This window comes from Talpa occidentalis, unplaced genomic scaffold, assembly GCF_014898055.3.
Source record: "Talpa occidentalis isolate TD23 unplaced genomic scaffold, MPIMG_talOcc4v2.1 talOcc4.13, whole genome shotgun sequence".
NCBI classification, from domain to species: domain Eukaryota; kingdom Metazoa; phylum Chordata; class Mammalia; order Eulipotyphla; family Talpidae; genus Talpa; species Talpa occidentalis.
In genome coordinates, this window is record NW_023601322.1 from 91,278,718 (window position 1) to 91,302,524 (window position 23,807).

The 23,807-nt window shown below is 37.0% G+C and overlaps 1 protein-coding gene across 11 annotated transcripts in view; it reads left to right on the forward strand.

Annotated features, from left to right (window-relative positions):
• The window catches only part of LOC119243609 (uncharacterized), a 782,255-nt gene that overhangs the window by 446,406 nt on the left and 312,042 nt on the right, over positions 1-23,807 (forward strand). For all 11 annotated transcript variants that reach the window (XR_008551531.1, XR_008551536.1, XR_008551535.1 and 8 more), the window contains one exon: positions 17,263-17,400. Coding sequence is in view for 1 of the 11 variants with exons in the window: in XM_054694540.1 (XP_054550515.1) it covers positions 17,263-17,400 (138 nt within the window). In the remaining 10 variants the exon portion in view is untranslated. The remainder of the gene's footprint in view (positions 1-17,262; positions 17,401-23,807) is intronic.

Consider the following 23,807-nt stretch of genomic DNA (forward strand, 5'->3'; position numbering starts at 1 on the left):
ACAATAACACTTATGCCATTAAGTGGACACTTCATGGACACTTCACTGTGTTTGTACATTCATGTATCATTTTTTGTAAATCAGTACCTTTCTCTAGAAAATAGTCCTTGATAGTTCAGGTGAGACTTTTCCTCCTCATATACCTCACACCCACTTTGGATCCTTCCTCCTTCTCATGTGATTTTTTTTTTAAAGATTTATTTTATTTATTTATACAAGAACTGGGGTACAAGCCAGATGCGCGGGAGGGTGAGAGGATTCACCAGAGACAGAGTGGGGAACAGAATAGACAGACTGACTGAAATACACTGCTGAGGGGAGCAGCAGGTGAGGCAGGAGAGGTCTGCTGCGCCATATGAGACCCTCGCCAGTGGGCCGGAATCGAGCCAGTGCTGCAGAGGCTACGGACAGCTTCACAGAGCGGTGTTCAACCTCCTGAGCCACCGGGGGAGGCCCAATGGTGTTTTTAATAATACAATAAAAGGGGCTAAACTTTATTTTTAAATGATATCTGTGCCCCAGGTCCTGGAGTTTGGCCAAATGTAACATTACATGTGAAAAAAAATCACTTTGCAGATGTGTTTATGTGTTTTGAGATGATAGGTGATTCTGGGTTATCAGATCAGTCCCAGTGTTATCACAAGGGCTCTCTTAAGGGACAGTGGGGGCCAGGAAAGTAAAAGAAGTTTCCCTCACCCCTCTAGATTATTCTCTGACTGGTTGAGCTACCAAATTAACATCAGAGAAATTAATAGGAGAAAAAAGACCAAATTTAATTACGTAGCTATGAACAGTTTATGTGGCTGTTAATTCTAGAGTAAATGGGACAAATTTAGGGTTTTTAATCCTAAGCTAAGGAATGGAATAGTCTCCTGGCTTGTCAACAAAGATATAAAGGGACTTTACATGATGAAGAGGGGATAACTTACTGTTTATTGTGCAAATAAAAATGGGTTTTTCCTATAAAAATCATTTCTAAAGGTGACCCTAAATCACTGGGTAGTCTTTCTTTAAGGTAATGATAACAGTTTCTCTTGAAGTCCTCAAGGTCTTGATTTTTTTAAGATTTATTTATTTATACATAAAAGAACCAGGGTACAGGCCAGAGGTGCAGGAGGGTGAGAGGATTCACCAGAGACAGAGTGGGGAGCAGAACAGGCAGATCTACTGAAATCCACTGCTGAGGGGAGCAGCGGGTGAGGCAGGAGAGGTCTGCTGTGTCATGTGGGTAGCTCCCTGCCGGCCGAGATGGAACCAGCACTGCAGAGGCTGCGGACAGCTTCACAGTGCTGCACTAAACTGCCCGAGCCACCAGGGAGGCCTTCAAGGTCTTGCTTTACCTTAACTGACACACTGGAAAAATCTGTTCTGGACATCTTTGGGGAGGTCTATCCTTTTTTTTAAAGGAGAAGTAGAAGTGGTGAAATTACTGTCTTTCCGGATGATATGGGGTGATGAGCCAACCATACTGGAGAGGAACAGATTCTCTTCCATGTGATCTGAACCTCATAAGATTCACTTTGGACTTCCGATTGCTGAACTGTTAGAGAATAAATTTATGTTGTTTTTAACCACTGAGTTTGTGATAATTTGTTATAATAACAATAAGAAAGTAATGTAATGCAAAGTGTGTTTTATTTTGACTCTAGAATATAAATTTGCTGAATATTAAATGATCTCAATATTAATTCTTTCATAAATCATGAATATAATGACCTTACATATTTATTGAAAGTGAATCCTTTCATGTTTTGGCATGAGCAATGAATGTTCGATCTCCTGAAATGTTAAGAAGTGTCCAATTACAATTCTTAATTGCTAATTTATTTTTTTCTTGTTTATGACATGTTCTTTTCTTTATACATGACAGCCTCTAATTCAGCTTTAGTAGTAGTAATATAAATTAGCCTTTCAGATGAGCTACACAACTATATTAACAATTCTATAGTCAGGAAGTTGTGGTCCTATTACATTGTCAGGAATTCTTTAACTGTAAATAGTTCCTGCTTTAAAAATTATTTTCTTGCATTAAGCTGTGATCAGAAGCCAGAAGAGATATTGTAGTAAAGCATTGAAGTTGTTAGAAAATTTAAAGTGTCTCTGTGAGATTTCACCATAATTGCGAGTGTTTTAGCTCATCTTATGGATTCCAGTTTTTAACCATTTATTATTGTATTACTGCCAAGACACTTGTGAGATATTTAGCAAACATCTGGAAACCCATTTACACTAGCACATTTCACTGAAACTGTTAGCGTGGAGTCTAAGGGCACCCTGAGATGCCCAAACCTGCATGTTCTAAATAGATTGTGCCATCCACCACTTGCGGGCAAAGCGAACTCTTAGTGTGGAAGAAGTTTTATAGAAGAGAACAGAACTTTCATAGGATTCATGTGCATAGAGAGAGAATAAAAGAAAAGGTAATAGTTTCCCAGTGATGTCTCCTTATTTATCCATCTCTTGTTGGTAAAACCCCCGCCAAACAGGCTTGGCTGAAAGCAGGGCCACTAGGCTGGAAAGCCTGCCACAAAATCTAAGGCACCTTCTGGCAGGGAACCACCAGAAATGGGCAGAAGGGGCCAGGCAAGTCTAAGATGAAAGGAACCAAATCAAAGTACAAATCAAGGTAACAACTGCCGTTGTCAGCTTCCTTACAGGTCTCTCACCCACATCTCTTCCAAATGTCTCTACATGTCTCACCTCCAGTATCTCCCTCCATGTTCCCCAAGACCTTGATGCAGGTCCAATGCTGAGAAGCAAGTGCAGCTTTGTTACATGTTTCTGCTGTACATGCCTCCTGCAAGTCTTCTCCCTTCTCCCCACCAGCCCCACCTTTCATTTTGTGGAGCAGGGAACATGGCACCTCCCTTTTCATGGAAATTACTCTGTAACAAAACCATTTTTAGTAAAATAGAATCTGGTAGAATTGATTGTACAGCTGAATGTAAATAGCATTTCAGGTTGAAGTTAAACCTCCCATGAAAGATTAAAAACAAGCACCTTGTCAAACTTTACTACTAGGAATCATATTTAAATATGTGTTGTACATGATTTATTTTACAGGAAATGGATGTTAGCATATTGTAGGACTATAAATGGTATTATGTACATGGTGAAAAAACAATCTTTGACTATAGAGTCTCCTGGCTTATTAGATATGCGCCTGAAACATTTTCTTGTCAATATTTTTTGACAAGTAAGATGTTGGTATTAATTTGACATCTTATTCATTGATTTATTTTCTATTTTTTCAAGAAAAGAAACATGCTTTCTAAAACTCTGCTGTTCTTGGCTGACCATGGCTATGTTTTTAAATAAAATAATTGCCTTCATTATAAGATGAAGGGTTTTTTTCAGAACTAAATATAATTACATATGTGGAATTTTTAGAAGTTACTTGCAATTAAAAAAATACGTCTATACTTGAAGTTGTCTTAAAAATACTTTTATTTGTTTGATCTGCCTCTAATCAAATAAGTACATGAATGGCACCTAACTTGTGAGTGCTGGAACATCCTCTCAGTTTAGAATATAATGATTAAAAAAAAGTAGACATTCACAGTGGGTGACAATAAACATATACTATCAATAATATTCTGGCAAGGAGAAAAAAATCTTTATGAATGTGACAGAATTTAGAACTACTAATGGCAAAATTATAAATTAGCAAAATTTTAATTTCCCAGTCATCCATGATAGAACACTTTTTCCTCTAAAGTTATAACATAAATTTGAAATGTGTCCATCTGTGTTCCTTTTTATTACCTGTTCTATGAAATATTTCATTCTTAAGGTAATTCTTTCATGTATCACAAAAGTAATATAAATTTGTTTTATTAAAATATGTAAATTGCTTCCTTTTAGATTTTTGTAATGTAGTGTTTTTTTTTGTAATTTTCTAAGTTTCCCCAGTGACATTTAGTGTCACAAATTTGGGGCAAATTGGTTTGTCTATGCCAGAGTAAGTTATCTTTAGTGTATGACTTTGTGCTTTGCCTTTAAACTTTGAAAGCATTATTTTCTTAATTTTTCACTCTGTCTCCTACACGTCCCCCTTTTTTTCCCCATTTCTGGAAATTAAGTTTGAAATTAATTGCTTTCCTTCTCTAAAGTTGACAGACAGGGATCTTAGACAAGTATCATATAGTCAATTCTTTTTTTTTTTCCCCTCAGTATTTATTTATTTATTTATTTATTTATTTATTTATTTATTTATTTATTTATTTATTTATTTATACAAGCACTGGGTACAGTCAGAAGTGTGGAAGGGTGAGAGAATTCACCAGAGCAAGAGTGGGGAACAGAGCAGGCAGACTGACGAAATACACTGCTGAGGGGAGCAGCGGGCGGCAGGAGAGGTCTGCGCACACTGGGGGACACTCGCCAGGCGGCCGGGGATCGAAACAGTGCTGCAGAGGCTGCAGGCAGCTTCACAGCCCAGCGCTCAACTGCTGCATCACCAGGGGAGGCCCTATTCAATTCTTAAGTTAGCAAGGCGAAAGGGAAAAAAATTTATAAGTGAAATGCTATAAATTTTAAACTTTAAGATGAACATATTTTATAACTTTAAAAAATTTTAGGTAGAAGTTTACATTAATACTATAAAATTAATATATTTTATGTAGTTATTGATTAAAAATAGCATCTTTGAGAAAATGGTGATAATGCAACCAAGAAAAAAATAACAAGAAATTATGGCTGAGACTAGCTAGTTCTGTAGTTTGCAAAGACAGAAACAATCCTATTTTGTGTTATTTCTAAGAAATATAACATGATTCTCATTTTTGGGAAATTAATTACTTATAATAGTTTATAGCCAAATTTTTGTTCAGCTATAATCACTTAGGTAATCTACAGTGTTTTTACACATTTTAATCAATAATATCTACAGATTTATTGTTAAGATAAATCTTTCTGATGTATGACTTTCTATAAATCTTGAAGAAATTACATCTTGATTTTGAATGACTTACCATGCTATATTGTGAAGTAGTAACTAAAGTTCTGACATTTATAAAACACCCTCTCTTCAAAAATCTTCCATTAGTCATTTTACTTTCAGGAATTTGTTATTTTTATATTGCTGAAAATTTTAGCTTTGCTCAGCTGACAAAAACTTTGAAAAGAGTAATTTTTAAACTTAGACCAGTTTCTCCTTCTAATTAAAACTATAAAAGAAGGAGGTTGGGAATTAATCAGCAATAAAATGTTGAATATCCTGAGCACAATGTAGTCTTCATTATAAACAAATGTAAGTCACAGTAAATATCCCTATTTTAACTTTTAATTTTCTTAGACATCAATTAAAACATTAATTTCCAGTTGGTCCTATTTTGTCAAGTTCCTGATTCTCCAGCAATAACTATTTTTAAAAGTGAGGTATATTTTATTGTGAGGAGAATGCATAAATATTTATTAAAGTGCTCTGTCACTTGCGTATATACTTATGCCCATACAATCACGACTCTGAGAGGATACTGATAATTTCCTTCACCACAGAATCTTCCCATATGCTGTATCCCATTGAACAAAAAACAGTTTTCTCTCCTGTTTCCAAAATTATCCTCTTGTTAACACAGAGCACCATCCGTTAGTTTCCAGTGTTTTGTATTTCATATATGTGAAATTTTATGATATATTTTCCTTTATGATTAGCATCTTTACTCAAAGGTATTTTGAGATCTGTCCATTTTGTTACATGAGCCAGTAAGTAGTTCACTCATTTTATTTGGGATAAAAATTACATTATATGAAAATAACACATTTCCATATCCATCGCTTTTTGATGGACTTTCATGTAGATTCTTAGATATTATAGGTATTAGTTATTATAGATATTATAGTAAAATATTACTAGATATATTAAGACGAACATAAATATTGTACAACTGTTTTGAAGACAAGTGCACTTATTTGTTAAGTATATCTAGCAGTGCAATTTCTAAGGTAAGGTTAAGGATACATTGAAATTTAGTTGAAAACATCTATTTCCCAAATAGTTCTGCCACTTACACTTGTAGTAGAAGTTAATAAGAGATCCCCTTTTCTCTCTACCCTCTCCAACACTTGCTATTGTCTATTTTCAATTTTATCCATTCTGGTAGGTAAGTGAGATATCATTGCTCATGATAATATCTCTTGGTGATAAATAATGATGCTGCGTATGTGTATATATATGTATGAATTTGTATATATAATATATAAATATACATGCATTTTGCATGCCTATTCAGCCTTTGACTGGGTTTTGAATTAAATTGTCTTTTCTGAGTTTCTTGCAATAACTCTCTTTTCTTTTCAGGATAGGACTATGGGTTAGGTAGTACAAATATTTTCTCCTTACTTGTTTCTTATCTTTTCTTAGCAATGTCTTTGTATGGGTGAATAATTCAAATTTTGGTGAATTTAAGATTTATTACATAGATTGGATTTTACTAAACTTTTAAAATATGTGTTGACAATATTTTGGCCATTATCTCCTCAAATATGTTTCTGTTTTTTTTTCTCTCAGCTTTTTATGGTGGCCCACTTTCATAATATGTTAAGTCATGTAATGTCCATATGTCTTTCTCATATTCTCTTTTGTTTTCTTGTTAACATTTTTTCTTCATGCTCCACTTGGCATAATATCTGCTGGTACATGGTTCACTGATTCTTTCTTTTCGCTCTGCTGTTATGCTCATCTTTCACATTCTTTTTTTTTTTTAAGAGAATGTTCTTCATTTTTTTTTGTGTGTGTGTAGGAGAATGGGGGTGTAGGCCAGAGATGCAGGGGTCGGGGGTGGGGTGAGAAGAGGATTCACCAGAGACAGAATGGGAAGCAGAACAGGGAGAGCTACTGAAATACACTGCTGAAGGGAGCAGTGGGTGAGACAGGAGAGGTCTGCTGCACCATGTGGTTGAGCTCCCTGGATGGCCCGGGATGGAACTCACATGATAGTGGTAATAGTGCTGAGACTTAACCCCCAGGTCATCCTGGGAGGCCCCCTTATTTTTTACATTCTTAATTTGCATTATTATAAATGTTTTAGGATGAACTGTTACATTATTATAAATGATTTGGAATATGCAAAGTTATATTTGTATTCTCCAAATTTTTCATGTTAATAATGATTAATTGAAGGGCACATTTACTTCTTTCTCCATGTAATCATTGAGTTTTTTGTCAGTTGATTTTTCTTCTATGTTTTCTCTGTGTGTCTTGAAATGTTTCTTGTTTGCTGAGAATTATGTATAGACAAATAATAAAGTCTATAGAGGATATCATTTTTGCCCCAAATGGACAAATCTTCTATCAGGGCACAAGGATGAGGACAAGAGCAGTTGAAAATGTAATTTATCTGGACCAGGACTTAGTTGCAACTTTACTTAACTTTGGTTGACCATTGGTTTCTGAATAATTTCGTGTCAGGATTTATTTTCTGTTCTGCCTTCTAAAAGAATGATGGAAATCTCTGTTATGTATTCATGGCAACATGCAAGGCTAAGCAATGAAAAATATTTGTCTACTTTTCCCTCTCACACAGGCACATATTCAGCTGAAGCCTATGTCAGAGATTCAGATATTACAGAGACTTATCTTTGAGTTTAACTTTCCTCCAGATCAAATGAGTTGACCTATGAAGTCCCTGCTTGATTCTTCTTATCCTTCAAGAATTCCTTGCCCTATGGCAGGCACAATTTCCCATCTGTACTTTCAATACATCTCATTAAGATAAGCAGCTACCAATTTCTATAAGCTTTCCGAGCATTAATCAGTTTAGAATATTTTGTGTACAAAACTTTTAGATGCCTTAATTTTTTTTTACATTTTGTAAAGGAATTACATAATTATTTTTCTTCCTGAGTCATTTTTAAAAATTGAAATATCAATGGTTTATCATCTTGTGTATGATTTCAGGGAATAGGTTCCTGACTCTCAAAGGTACGTTACCATACTATACCTACGACCAAAGCACCCATAGTTGTCCATTATTGTCCATTAGAACTCCAACCCACTTTGTCCCCACCCTTCCTCACAGCCTCAATTCTAGGCTCCTAATGCCAGGATCTATCTATCTATCTATCTATCTATCTATCTATCTATCTATCTATCTCTCTCTCTCTCTCTCTCTCTCTCTCTCTCTCTCTCTCTCTCTCTCTCTCTCTCTATCTAAGCACCGGGTACAGTCAGAAGCGCGGGAGGGTGAGAGAATTCACCAGAGCCAGAGCGGAGAACAGAACAGGGCAGAGGGACGAAATACACTGCTGCGGGGAGCAATGGGTGGCAGGAGAGGTCTGAGTGCCATGTGGGACCCTTGCTGGCGGCCAGGGATTGAACCGGCACTGCAGAGGCTGTGGGCAGTTTCACAGCCCAGTGCTCAACTGCTGCATCACCAGGGGAGGCCCTAGGATTTATTTTTGTTTTGTTGTTCCTTTGCTTTATTTCCCTGCACTCTACTTATGAGTAAAATCATTTTGTATTTGTCATCTCCTCCTGACTTTTTTCACTTAATATAATCCAGCTTCATCCATATTGCAAGAGTTTTCTTTTTATAGCTTAGTAAGCTTTCATTGTGTAACCATACCACATCTTATTTATTTTTTTAAAGATTTATTTACTCATGCATATAAGAACCTGGGCACAGGCCAGATGTATGGGGGGGTGAGAGGATTAACCAGAGACAGAGTAGGGAGCAGAACAGGCAGACTGAAATACAAGGCTGAGGGGAGCAGCGGGAGAGGCAGGAGAGGTCTGCCACACAATGTGGGTAGCTCCTGGGCTGTCCTGGATCGATCCCATGCTGCAGAGACTGTGGACAGCTTCACAGCTCTGCGCTCAACTGTCTGTGCCACCAGGGAGGCCTAATATACCACATCTTCTTAATCCATTCTGTCATTGGACACTTAGGTTCTTCCCATATATGGTGGTTGTAAACAGTGCTGCAGTGAACATGGGAGTGCATATATGTCTTCAAATTAGAGTTTTTACATTCTTTTAGTTTTTGCAGTGGGAGTAATGGCCTGCCATACATACTTACATACAGACCAAAAAAACTGAACTCCAAAACTTTATTTTAATTTTCTTCAAATTATTTGAAGTTTTCAATTTCTTTCTCATACTTGACTTGTAAATTCTGTCTCCTCATTGTTAGGAAGTAAATACTTCCATTCCTTGTCATCACAACTGTTGTAAGAAATAATACAGATTTTTAGAACAAAAATACAATTTGCATATTTTTGATTTTGAGGAAATAATTGTAGAGGAGAAAAGAAAAAAAAATTCAACAACTATAAAGTTACAGTGAGATATAAGTTGAATTTAAGTCAGGTTGGACTTAGTTTAGCAACATTCCTTCAAGAGTTGGCATTTTATCTCATAGCACTCCTAAAAGTTAAACAGAATATAGAACAAGTAAATGTGATACCTGCTTTTCTTCTGGCAGAGGAAAGGATTTTATTGAAAAAGAAAGCAGAAGAAGCAGCCTTAGTCCACAGCAACATGACTGTGTCTGAATCAGACCAAACTAAACAATTGATTCAGTGTTTTGGCTGAACACAGCACCAATAAGGCATGCACTTGCATGACTAAATGGACTTCAGGGCTGCAGGCAGATCAAAACCTTGAGGCTGCAATGATTTTTGCTGTGATCCTATGGATCTGGTGAATAATAAGAAGGGGCTATTCAGTTTCAGGGCAGATTTTCAAAATGTTAATCACTCCTTTGTTTTTCTCTGCAGAACTGTCATATTTTTCATTTGGATAGGTTTTTTGCATTGATGAATTTCTGACAGGGGAAGTGAATTGATTCAGAAAAATCCTAACCAGCTTGTTACTGGCAGTAAAATATGTTTTGTTTTTTAAAGAACCTTTTGTGGAGCTCCTACTTCCTGAAGGCACTGTGTGTTACCATGGGGCAGAGCCAACAGAATTCTAATATGGTTTTTGTTCTTTATGACCATATTACCATGCATTCTTAAAATGACAGGCACAGTGTTAGGAAGTAACAAATCCAGAACTTATAGTAGCTTGTTCAGAAGTGAAGATCTAAGAATAAAGTGATTATCTTCATGTTAGGTGAGGCGTCCTTTAAGGAAACCAGAAGTTGAGTCTTCAGCTCGGTTCTGAAGGAGATGTTTGAGGATAATTAGCAGTAAGGTAATGCATCTAAATGATGCAATATTTTCCTAGATATTAGCTCTTTCTTGAGTATTGAAATTTTATTATAAAAGTAGCGCTAAACAGAGAGGAGCTATATAACCTCATAGACACTGTTAAAATTACAAACACTAAAACCCAATCTATAATCCACTTTTTGTTTCTTCTCATAAACCAGGATTTTCTTAGAAAGGAATTAAATGTTGGTTAATACATCCTGTATAATTCATTTCACATCTAACAAAGCAGTTCTTGAATTAAAAGATTATTTATAAGTACATCATGTTAAAAATATTTGAACTTTGAGTGAAGAAATGTTGAATGGAAAATATGTTAGAAAGGAATGAACAAATTAGGGAAAAAAAAAAAAAAAAACAACCAAAGAGTGCCCTTAAGACATTCTGCAGAAATACACTTTACAATGTCCTATTATAAACTAATTGAAATATCACTGCTTAACCATTTGATGTCAAGAGTTCAACTCCCTTCATTTAGTAATACTACAAAGACTCACTTTAGTGCCCACCAGCATGCTGAGATCAGCATCTCCATCAGGAAGAGGACATAACACTATCTCCTTGACTATTTCATAACATATTTTCCTAAAAAAAAAAAATCTTGACAAAATCTAAATGGAAATACTTGTGGTAAGAAAATGTTTTCGTTTTAGTTTTTCATTGCTCTATATTTAAGACAGCAACAATTACCCATACTTATACTACTGCTTCTAAGCAGTAATTTGTTTCTATTGGACAATGAGAGACTTTCTGAGTTGTATTTATATCAGATATTGCTAGTGTCTTGTTTCTTCACAAACAGGATCTCATTTATCTTCATGTAATAACAAAGAGTAATAGCAAGAGAATGAACAACCATTACGCAAACCAGGGTAGAAAGTGTAACCATTTAACGCATAACTGCACTGTGTTCTGGAAGGGAGACTTATTAATTAGCAAAAGTTAATGTTTACACCTTTTTTTTCTACACTGGAGATCAAATGAAATCCTGACAAGTATGTCTTTCTTCTGTAGGATTCTGTATTGCCATTTTAGCTTTCTCTTTCCCCTGTAGAACACTTGTTTAACTTCTTTCCCATCTCTTTTGTACACCGACACCCCATGTTCAGTCTTCGTGCTGCTGGCAGTCCCCAAGTTATTGCTGAGGACCCTGGCAGAGACAGCACCGTGCAGCAAGACTAGTGATGTTTTTTTTTTTTTTTTTTTTTTTTTTTTTTTTTTTTTTATAGAGGCATGCTTTATTTATTTGTTTGCTGGTTTTGTTTTGTTTTTTGTTTATACATGCACTGGGTACAGTCAGAAGCGCGGGAGGGTGAGAGAATTCACCAGAGCCAGAGCGGGGAGCAGAGCAGGCAGAAGGACCGAAGTACACTGCTGAGGGGAGCAGCGGGCGGCAGGAGAGGTCTGCACGCCACGTGGGACCCTCCTCCGGTGGCCGGGGAGCAGCCAGGGATCGAACCGGCGCCACAGAGGCCGCGGGCAGCTTCGCAACCCAGCGCTCAACCGCTGCGCCACCGGGGAGGCCCGACTAGTGATGTTTTTACAAGCTCACACACTGCAAGCAGAGCTCCTAAATTCAACAATTTCCGACAATTTTGACAATGAAGGAGTAGCTTGACATTTTCTTCTTGGGTACATAAGTGACATCTGTCACCTGAGTTATCTAGTGATTTCAAGAGCTGCAAGTAGAGGCTCAAGTGCACTGTCTCTGGAACATTTCTTGAAGAAATCTGAAGATAGAGTCTTGTCAAATAGAAACGGATTCTTCGATAAAAGTTTGAAAAATAAATGAAGGCATGCTGAATGGGAGTTTTTAAATGATGAAATTTGTGTATAAGCAGCATTGGAATTTATAAAAATTCAAAGGATTAAAATAAATTATCCAGCTAAAGGGATCTGATGAATTAATTCTTCTAACTATGGATCACTTTTGAAATTATGATTTTAAACCCAGCGAGTGGAATTTCAGTCAAAATAATTGTTCACGTTTCAAAGCAAACCTGTGTTATAAAATGATCCCATATGGATCCCATAATTTATGGCAGATGGACAAATTACTTGGACTCCCAATTGTACAATAGTGTAAATTATGTAAAATATTTAGGAAGACATTAGCTACCAGTTTTCAGATAAACTAAATCATATTTTTGCATAAAGGACATGGTTTAAATAATTTATATACATTCCATTTTTGCAAGTCAGTGATTGACAGAAGCTCACACAGTGCGTTTATTTGTTTTGATTTTCAGTCTTATGGTTAGTTGAACAAATATTTAGACCTACGATTGCTAAGCACACTGATGTAACAGATATAATTATATAAAGTAAAATACATGAAATGTGACCTAGTAACTGTTCCTCCAGTTCCTTTGCTATCTATACATCATTTGAATGATTTGCTGTCTGAGTTTGATTTCCAGTATGTGATGGAATATCAGGAATTCAAAGTATTAAAAGGAGACAAATGTTTACTAGTAATCAGGCACCCCATTCTCTCATAATTTCAAAGACAGGGAGTAAGAAAATGGAAATAGAAACAAGTCACTTTCAATTATGAATCCATTGTCTCAGGTGAGATACAAAATGAAATTCAAGTTTTTGAAACATGAAACAGAAAGCTGAGGAACTATCTTTGCCAGGAGAATACTTTTTTCCTGAAATGTGCTTATTAACACAAAAGACATTTATTAAGACAAGAATAGAAGCTGAAGTCCACTCATCTCATATGGGTCATAAGCTCAAATACCATAAATAAAAGACCTCTAATTAATTTAACAGAAAATTTGCCTGAATAAAAAATTCCCTCAAGCATTGATGTTGAGGATGCGGAAGATCCTTTGGCTGCCACTTGAGAAGCAGCTAGACTATATTCTGGTTCTCTGTGAAGTTTGCTTTCAGGCAAGCACCAGATGGATGGCACATTAGATAAAATTTTGTCTGGAACATTTCCTGATATCATTGTCCAGAGATTTTCTTATGCGTTTTTGCTACAGCAATTTAGAGATGGAATTCCTGATAGGAATATGGAAAGGGATTTTATAATTTCTATATTGATGCTGGTAACTCTGCCTTTTCTTATTACGTTTTCAATTACTTTATTTTGGAAGTAGAAGATAGAATATTTAATAGGTTGGCATTGTGTCTAGAATTTAAAAATAAAAGATACTAAAATAACAGTGTCGGTTACAACAGAATATTTATTGCTTGGGAAGTGATGGAGTCAAATGGCATTGATTTCTGGCATAATATAGTCTGGCTCTCATCCATCTGTTCAGGGCCTGATGCAGAAATCAATAGTTTGTTTGTGGGGAACCCTAGGCATTCCTTGCATTTAGACATTGGGCTTCCTGGTTGTTGATGGGATTAACATAATCAAGTCCTTGCACAAGTTCCATTTTCGAGCATCTTCTAAAAAAGTTTTTCCTTAAAGAATAGCTTCTTTTGATCAAATTGTGTTTATTACTTTCATTTGTTGAAGTTCTATTATAATACAGTCTTATTGATTATATTTTGTGTGACTTCCAGCTGAGTTCAGGTAAAAGCATTTGCAGACTGCTTTAATATTACCACTAGTACAGTAGTGACTACTCTTAAAGTATCAATAAATATTTATGAAGAAAATTTCAAAGTACTTAGACCAGAGAGGGTCTTACCCCAGCTTTGGGCAGCAAGGGGCATCATATTGCTTTAAGAAATTATCTCCTGGGGGCCTCCATGGTGGCACAAGGTGTTAAGATGCAGCACTATGAAACTATCCATAGCCACTGCAGCACCAGTTTAATCCCCGGCCGGGGAGGTGTCCCACATGGCACAACAGACCTCTCCTGTCTAGCCCACTGCTCCCTTCAGCAGTGTATTTCACTGCTGCTCCCCACTCTGTCTCTGGTGAATCCTCTCACTCCCCACAACTCTGGCCTGTACCCCGGTTCTTGTATGCATAAATAAATAAATCTTTTAAAAAAAGAAATTATCTCACACCTTACAGATTTTGACATTGTTTCATCTGTTTCTAAAATTACTGGACTAAAGAGCAAAACTACTAATTTAGGAACATAATCAAAAAGCTTCAAAATCTTCATTGTGCTTAAATTTTCATGTTTGCTAATACCTAAGAATCTGAAGTATAGCTTGTGCTTCAGTAGTAATAAAAATAAAACAAAAATATTTTTTCAGAATTCTGAAAGGACCATGATGGCCCGAATCAAAGAAAAATTGAAATTTCATTGAAAGTGGGAGAAATTGGTTCTTCCCCCCTCTGTATGGTAAGGTGATAAGAGAGTTTTTTTTTTTTTTTTTTTTCCTCTCTGGCCTAAACTGGGATTAGGAGCATGAATTTTGTAGATGCTGGAGACAGTTATGGCCTCAGCAACTCTCCTACTGATGTATACTTGAAGGTGTTTTCTGTCCTGGTGTGATTTTTCAGTGTTTATATCAGGGTTTCTAGGAAAGTCATTATGCAATAGTTTGCAGTTTTTATGCAATTATCCATTATGCAATAGTATACGGGTTTTCATTATTTGTATTACAGCTGACCCGGGGTGTGAAGCATGCAGGTCTACTTCTATGCGCCCTTTTTTCCAATAAATATTATCAATGCAGGGCCTCCCTGGTGGCGCAGCGGTTGAGCGCTGGGCTGCGAAGCTGCCTGCAGCCTCTGCAGCGCTGGTTGGATCCCTGGCTGCTCCCCGGCCACCAGAGGAGGGTCCCACATGGCGCGCAGACCTCTCCTGCCGCCCGCTGCTCCCCTCAGCAGTGTACTTCCGTCCTTCTGTCTGCTCTGCTCCCCGCTCTGGCTCTGGTGAATTCTCTTGCCCTACCACGCTTCTGACTGTACCCAGTGCTTGTATAAATACATAAATAAATCTTAAAAAAAATTATCAATGCATAAATCGTTATCCCTCTAAATAAACATATATTTTTTTTTTCTGTATTATCATTTTGTTTTCGATGTCTAGTATGAATAGCTAAGACTAGTTTTTGTACCACACGAAACAATATTGATATAGGTCCTGATAGGCAGTTGGTCTTATAAACAAACTTTGTAAACTTACAGTATCATTAAATACAATGCAGTGAATATATTTTCTGTGCTTTATGAATTTAAAGCATTTTCTGTTTTCTAATTTTAGTCTAAGAATACAGTATATAATATATACAAAATTTGTGTTAATAGATGTTATCAGTAAAGGTTATGGTCAACAGCAGGCTATTAGTAGTAAAGTTATTGGAGACCCAAAAATTATTTGTGGATTTTTTACTGTGCAAGTGTTTGTGCACTTAACCCTGTGTTGTTCAAGGGTCGACTATAGTTGAGTTTATAAAATCACCTAGAAACCTGAATTAGCAGACATGGAACCACTGCTCCCAGAAGTGCAGGCCTCTGATCCTGTGGCCCTTGGCTCACAAAATTTTCACCAGTTGATCAATATGTAGCCTTGATTGTATGTGTGTCTGTTTGAAGATACCTGATTTAATACAATTTTTTCTTCAACCTCGAACTCAAAGTGAATAGTTCTGTGACACATACCTTTTACTTTTTTTTTACTTTTTATTTTTGCATACAAGAGCTGGGTATAGGCCAGAGATGTGGGAGTGTGAGAGGATTCACCAGAGACAGAGCGGGGAGCAGAACAGGCAGATTGACTGAAACACACTGCTGAGGGGAGCAACAGGTGAGACAGGAGAGGTCGGCTGTGCCATGTGGGTTGCTCCCTGGCCAGCCGGGTTTCAAACTCTTGCTGCAGAGGCTTCGGATTGCTTCATAGTGTGGTGCTTAACCCCTTGTGCCTCCAGGGGAGGCCCTGACACATACCTTGAATGAGGTTATGCAACACTTTTTTTTCTCTGTCAGGCAAATCACATCTTCTTGAGCTTAGGGACACGAGACAGCACTTCAGCTCAATATGTGGGGAGTAATTTAAACAGCAAAATCACCCCCAAAAACCCCAAACATGTAAAAAAAAATGCCTCTAAATACTTGTTTGTAACAAAGCTAAAATAGCTATACCAAGCATCACCTGTTTGACCCCAGCTATGAATGAGGTCATATGACTGATGCAGAGTTTTTACTGCCCTGAGGATGTCTGTGGATGACCCAAAGGCGTCTCAAATACTAATTTTGGGGTCACAAAAATTTTTAGTAAGTGAATTTACAAATACAGAATTTGCAAATAATAGGATCAACTATAATGAAATAATTCTACCCATCCCCCCACCCTATATATTCATGTTTTGCGTAGAACACTATCTTTATTATTATAATACGAATCTTGTAAGCCAACATTTCAGTGTGCCCTTTGTAGAGTGAGGTAAGAGTATCAGGCTTTTCTGCCCTCCCACCATTAGGATAGATGAGGGAATCCTGTGGTCCTGAATGCATGCCTGATGGTGGGCACCTGAAGTGGGTACACCTGGGCTGAGAGACTGAGTTTATAAGGGCGTTGTCATGGAGACCCCAGAGAAGCCAAGAATGAACGGAAGCAGGCGAGCCTAGGTAGAGTGAAGACTTGCTGGGGGCCGGGAGTCCTGCCAGCCTCCCGGCCCCCCAGCACCCCTGCCTGCCATGTGCCTGGTAAATCCCAATAAAAAACCTGCCCAAAAAACACTGAGGACTGTGACTCCTCCTTTACCTGGTCTGCTGGATCAGAAAACCTGCTCAGTGTCCATTCCTGCCCCTACACCTTTTGTCATGAAAATAAAAAGCAGAGGTAATAAAGATCCTCACTTTACCATATTGTATTTAGTAATTCTCCATCATTAAACGCTAAGCAAATTACCTACTAAGCAGTAGAGAAAGTACTTTACTTCAAGAATTCTTTTAGTTCAACCATATTACACAAGAGATTTTAGTTTTATAGGCGTGACAATCTTTGGGTCAATGAAAAACTCAATGGAACATGAGAAGTTAGTTAAAACAAAGTGGAAACTGCCAGAATGATGTAACTTTTACTAAAGTGAATAAATTAATACACGTGAATAACAAATTACAGAATAGAGATTTTTCACAGTTGTTACTCAAGTTTGATTGAATTGATAGTAACTAAAAGTTGCTCCCATCTGTTCAGTAGCTGATGAATAACCTGTCCATGATATAAATTTACTTCCTAGTGGACAGGTGTGGTGGGAGTTAAAAGACCATTTGTGAAAAGGCCTCAGTTGATGCTAACTGCCAGCCTTGAACAGCCAAGAGATGAACAAGAGGAGGATCCATGTGAATTTTTGTCGGAGCAAGGCCAAAGCATCCTGGTAAGTAGGATCTGTATATATATTTTCTGTATATGTATTTTCATTATAATTAAAACTAAAGATTTTTATCCAAGCAGGTTATTGATTGGGCTAAAATTTTGTAAATAAAGTATTGTCTGTGGATTCAGACTTTGGATACTGGAGACATCACTAGTTCTTACAAGTCAATGATTTGTTTATAAGCAATTCTGGGTTTTGTCACTTGGTTGAGGAGCAGGATTTTCTACTTAATCATAAATACTTGCCTAGCAGATTTAGCTTGTGTGGTGTGAATTAATGGCACAATTTTAGTTTTTTAAAATTTTTTATATTTGATTTAAATTGTATTTTTTAGTTGATGTTACAGTTTGCAGGACTGAATATAATTTAGGAGCATAGGTTCACATCTCATCAGATGTATATTATCATATCACACCCACCAACAAGACACCCATAATCCTGTACCATAGTCCAATTTCAGAATTTCGAGTGCAAAATTTATATAACAATATTATATACAAACTTAGCGAACACTTTAAAAACAAATATGTAGCAGCTATTTTTAATTGTGTAGCAATTTTGAATTACAACCATTGGTTTTATGGTTCTTGCAAATTCCAATTAGTAATGTTTTTTCATTTTCCAGAGTAATGAATAATTTAAATGTAATTTAGACATATGCTGTATTAGTATGTGTAAAGGCTCATTTGTGCTTTACTATTAGAAAGAAATAATTCTTATTTTAAAATGCTGTATCAGCAAAACATGTAACATATAATGAAAAATATAAACACTTAAGAATATGACCTTTTGGGGAAGAGTAAGATTTCAAAATAACTAGAGTGTTTCTTTTTCAATGGGCTGTGATTGGCTAAAGTAGCCTGTATCTGAACATCAGCTCCGCTCCAAGTCTAATTCTGGTAAAATCAGCTATCACAAGTACCCAACTCACAATTGTCCTTCTCACCAGCTGCAAATCAGAGCATTTGTCTGTTCCTTCCTGGACTGATATCACTTTCCCTGATTGAGAAACTTATATCTATGAGTGTAAAAACTGCTTTCAAAGTCCTGAAGACTCTCAGGACGTGATCCACACTGTCCTCATCAGCTACAATCTAGGACAAGCACACTAGAACTCACATCTTCTCCCAAGAACTCTGGGAGTGCCTGAGGCAGCACGTTACACAGTCATCTCTCCACAGTGCTCAGTGAAGGAACCGAGGGTGTTGAGGGTAAAACTTTCCAAGTAGTCCCTATGTCATCTCCATAGTTTGATCAAATTGAACACTTAAAACTTTTTTTTTTTTAAAGCAGCAACAGATATAGAGACACAAAACTGTAGGAGGTGAGACTTCTGTTTGAGCTCTGTCATGTGAAGAGCTTGGGAATTATCACTCCTACAACAAGGAAAAATAGGGCAAACTGAAAATCAACAACTTTTCTTTGATTCATCAGAGCTGATGTTTGGGCAAATGGCCACCCCGGACTCTGGGGGGACAGACTTTGAGAAAGGTATGGCTCCCAAGACTTGTTTATTTGAGCAGAGAGATCTGGGACCTAAACGATGATAGAAAAGTTAAATTTTTTTTTGACAAGGCTGAGAGTGGTTTTACACAAAACTGGGTACCTCCTGGGAGCTGTGGTCATGGACGGGCAGGTCTCTGCTCTTACTCACACAGTCACTCCAGGAACACACATATTTCTCCTGACTAATCAAGAAATGGGTGTCATTGACATGGAGTGACTGAAAAGTTTAAAATGAAAGGGACTGCTTGCTCAAGAGGACATTGAGAAACAAACATGTGAAGCAAGGATAGATAAAACCAACCAACCAACCACCCAATCTAGCTTTCGCAAGAGACCAAATCCAAAGAATTAACAAGTGTCTCTGATTATGCACTTCTGAAGCAATATAGAGGCACTGATTTAAACCAATCCAAGATTCTTTGAACTCCATGCCTGTGGGGTTTCCAAAGCCTTCTCTTGATTTTAGCATCTACCCTGAGGCTCTGCCGGAGAAACAGAACTGTCCTCCCCACTCCAAGTAAACCACCTAGAAAGTTCCTAATTCCCAATGCTGTCACTCTGCTGGTCTCCCGAACCTCCTGTTGGTAACACACCCCACCTTTACTGCCAGTCAATTTGTATGCTTATGTTATTGTACTGTGCATTTCTTCCATTAATCATATTGTAATTATATGGGATTGCCTTGAGTTCTAAGTGAAATCTCTGTGCAAGGGGGGAATCTGAGTGCTTTGAAATCTGAGCAGCTTCTTACAAGACAAAAGTAGAAGCTTCTAATCAAGTCAGGAGACAAAAGCAAAAACACTGAAGGATTTGAAGTCTCTGGTACCCACAGCTATATCAAACCTGGATGATGGGTCAGCTTTTAGCCGTATTAACATAAATCCTTACACTAAAGGTCTGCTTACTTGATACCTAATATCCAATACCTCATGTTCAGCTTGCAGTGAAAAATCCCAGGATATGCCAAAAGGTAAGTAAGAAGATATATTTTGAGGATATAAAACAAGTTTGAGACTTAAGATATGACAAAGTTGTTGAAATTATTAGACAAGGATTTTAATAGCAATTATTATTATGTAAAGAATTATAATGGAAAATTAAATTACATGCAAAACTAGATGGATAATGTCAACAGCAAGATGGGAACTATAAGAAAGAACCAAATAATATAAACCGAAATCAAAGGATACTGTTACACCAAAACCCAGTTCCCTTTCTCTCTCTTTTCTTTAAAGAGTGTCATCTTTTTCTATTTGTTTCTTGTACAAGTATTTTTCTAAGTGGGTATGATGCTAGTGATTGTTCTGGGATTGAGACATGGAAATTAATGGTTTGTTTAATGGGGTAGCCATGACAAGGGCATTGCTTCTGAGGTATCATCTGAACAAAGAGACTTGCATCCCCACCCTTTAGAGCACACCCCTGGTGATGAATCTCTTCTGTTCCCACAAAGGGGGCTTAGCTTCAATTTGTCTTTTACCTCTAAGTTTCAACTTATTCTTAAGATCCACTCAGGGTAGTGTGGACTTAATTACCATAGATTTAACTGCCTTATCTATGGGCAAACAACTTAGTGATAAAAAGGGTTTAAGCCTACTTTCATAGTATCCTTTCATAGTATCCTGATTCATTGACTTTAACCACACTCTATAATAAACTATATGTAAAGTATAATTTTATTTTTCAAAATGAAGACATGGTAAATTCTGAATATATTCACCATGTGTGATCTGCCATTTGTCTCCTTCCCTAACCCCCTCCCTATCCTGTCCCTCTGACCTATTTTGCTTAGCCAGTCCCCTATAGTTCCATTTATGTTGTAATTGGCAAGATTTCATCTTTTTTTTATATTCCTGAATAGATTCCAGTATGTGTATGTGTGTGTGTGTCTCTCACATCTTAATCAACTCATATGTCTTTGGGCACTTTGAATGTTTTTGTAACTTGGCTATTATAACTAGTGCTGCAATGACCATAGGGATGCACATCTTTTCTTAAAATTAGTGTTTTCACATTCTTTGGGTAGAAACCTAGAAGTGGAGTTGCTGGGTTGTATGGTAGGGCTGTTTAAATAGTTTGAGAGAACTCTGTAATGTTTCCCATAGGAGCTGGGAGGGTCTTCACTCCCACTGACAGTGTACCAGCGTTGCTTTTTTCCCACATCCTTGCCAATATACTTTATTTCTAGTCTTTTCTATATGGGCCATTCTCACAGATGTGAATTGATATCTCATTGTGGTTTTGATGTGCATTTCCCTGACTATCAGTGATGGTAGCTTTTTTTCATGTGCCATGGGCCACTTACTCATCTTCTTTGGATAACTGTCTATTTAGCTCTTCTGCCCAGTTTTTGATCGTTTTGTTGTTGAGTTGTGTGAGTTCTGTGAAGATTTTGGATATGAGCCCCTTGACAGATCAATGATGTGAAAATATTTTCTCCTATTCAGTAGTATATCTTTTTTTTTTTTTAAGATTTATTTATTTATACAAGAACTGGGTACAGGTCAGAGGTGTGGGAGGATGAGACAATTCACTAGAGACAGAGCAGGGAGCAGAACAGGCAGGCAGACCAAAGACACTGTTGTGGGGAGCAGAGGGCGAGGCAAGAGAGATGTGCCAAGCCATGTGGGTTTCTCCCTGTCCAGCCAGGAATCGAACCCGTGCTGCAGAGGCTGTGGACAGTTTCACAGTGTGGCACTCAACCCACTCTGCCACTGGGGAGGCCCTATATATATATATATATTTTTTTTTTTTTTAATTTTTTTACTGTGAAGAAGCTTTGTAGTTTGATGTAACCTCCTTTGTTTATTTTTGCTTATGTTTTCCTTGCTGGTGGAGTTGTATCCCCAAAAACATCAATCCCAGAAGCCATTGTTGTGGAATGTCTTGCCTACACATTCTTCTATGTATTTTATGGTTTCAGATTTTATGTCAAATATTTAATTAATACTGAGTTCATTTTTATGTATGATGTGAGCTAGTTATCTACTTTCATTTTTTTTTTTCACATGTGGAGGAACTTGTTTTACTTATGTGCACATATTGTACATTTTTTTTTCAAACATAAAGCACTTTTCTTTTTTGATGGCTCTCATCTTGTAATATGCAAATTATTTTAGTACTATTACCAATGCTTAAATAACATTAAAAAATATTAAGTATAGTGGCAGCACCGGAGGATCGAGAAATCCTGTATTGCAAAAAAAAATAAGCAAGGATGTTTAAAACTAAAACAAAGAATGGAAAAAAAAGGATTTACTTGAAAATTAGGATTAAATCCTTGATGACCAATGGGATTTGCAGGTCAAAGATTTAGAATTTATAATTAGGATTTGATTTGCATATATGCAGATGAAGTCTTAATGCAAATATTATAAGCATTATTAAAAAGTCGGGCATTAGTTGAATTATTTAAATACAATGCTCTCTTAATTTCAATAGTGAGTCTGAGTCTGGAGTTGACATAATGGGAGATCTGGTAATGTATTCCATTGGAGTTTATATATATATATATATATCCCTTTGCACTCTGCTGTCCCCTCTCAGGGGACATCGGAATTCTAGCATATGACTCGGATGTCCCCTCTCAGGGGACATTGCAATTTATTAGTGATTAAGGGGAATTGAGGTTATTTCAATGCAACTTTTTGAGACATGCATGTTTCCCTGAAGTTTTATCTTGAAATGGCACAAGAAATTAAATCAAAATATCATAAAATGGCTCGGAGTGCAAAGGGATATATATATTTTTAAAGATTTGTTTATGCATGCATTCAAGAACAGGGATATAGGCCAGATGTGTGGGAGGGTGAGAGGATTCACCAGAGACAGAGCAGGGAACAGAACAGACAGACTGACTGAAATACACTGCTGAGGGGAGCAGCAGGAGAGACAGGAGAGGTCTGCCATGCCATATGGGTATCTCCGCAGTAGGCCAGGATTCAACCTGCACTGCAGAGGCTGTAGACAGCTTCACAGCACTGTGCTCAACCTGCTGCGCCACCAGGGAGGCCCACTTTGGAGTCTATATTTTTTAATTTCCTACTGACATGTAATTTAACACATATCACATAAATTAGTGACAAAATGTCATTAACAAACCATTACTTCAATAGTCTACATTTCTTTCATATAGATATTTTAATACCTAGTAGTAATGAACAAAATAGAAACTCTTTTAAGATAAGGTAATCTTTTAACAAAAATGTATGTAGGTACTTAATAGTACTAAAACAATTCAGGTCCTTCTTCTCTACCCTTTAAAAATAGAATTTCATGGGCCTCCCCGGTGGCGCAGTGGTTGATCACTGGGTTGCGGAGCTGCCTGCAGCCTCTGCAGTGCCAGTTCAATCCCCAGCTGCTCCTCGGCCACCAGAGGAGAGTCCCACATGGCGCGCAGGCCTCTCCTGCTGCCTGCTGCTCCCCTCAGCAGTGTACTTCGGTCCTTCTGCCTGCTCTGCTCCCTGCTCTGGTGAATTCTCACTGTACCCAATGCTTGTATAAATAAATAAAAAATAAATCTTAAAAAAATAAATAAAAATAGAATTTCATAATTTGGATATGTTTAACTTTTCTCCCTGAAATTCTTCATCTGTGTGATGCCTGTAGAGTATTTTCTGCCTTGTTACATAAAATACAAATAAATTTCACAATACAATATTTGCAAAGATAGCCCTTTAGTTCCAATTTTTAGTAAGTATGTGATTGAAAAATGCAGAGTAATGCCATTATATAATAATCATTTTCTTTTAAAACTTTCGTTCTATGAGAATGGAAGATTTGGAGATTATTATTAGTTAGTTGAGACCATTCTCCCCTGGAAAAACACCTCATCTTGCAATTTAAGAAATAATTTGCATTATAATGGTTAGCATAGCTACCTTCTAAGAATTATTTTTTTC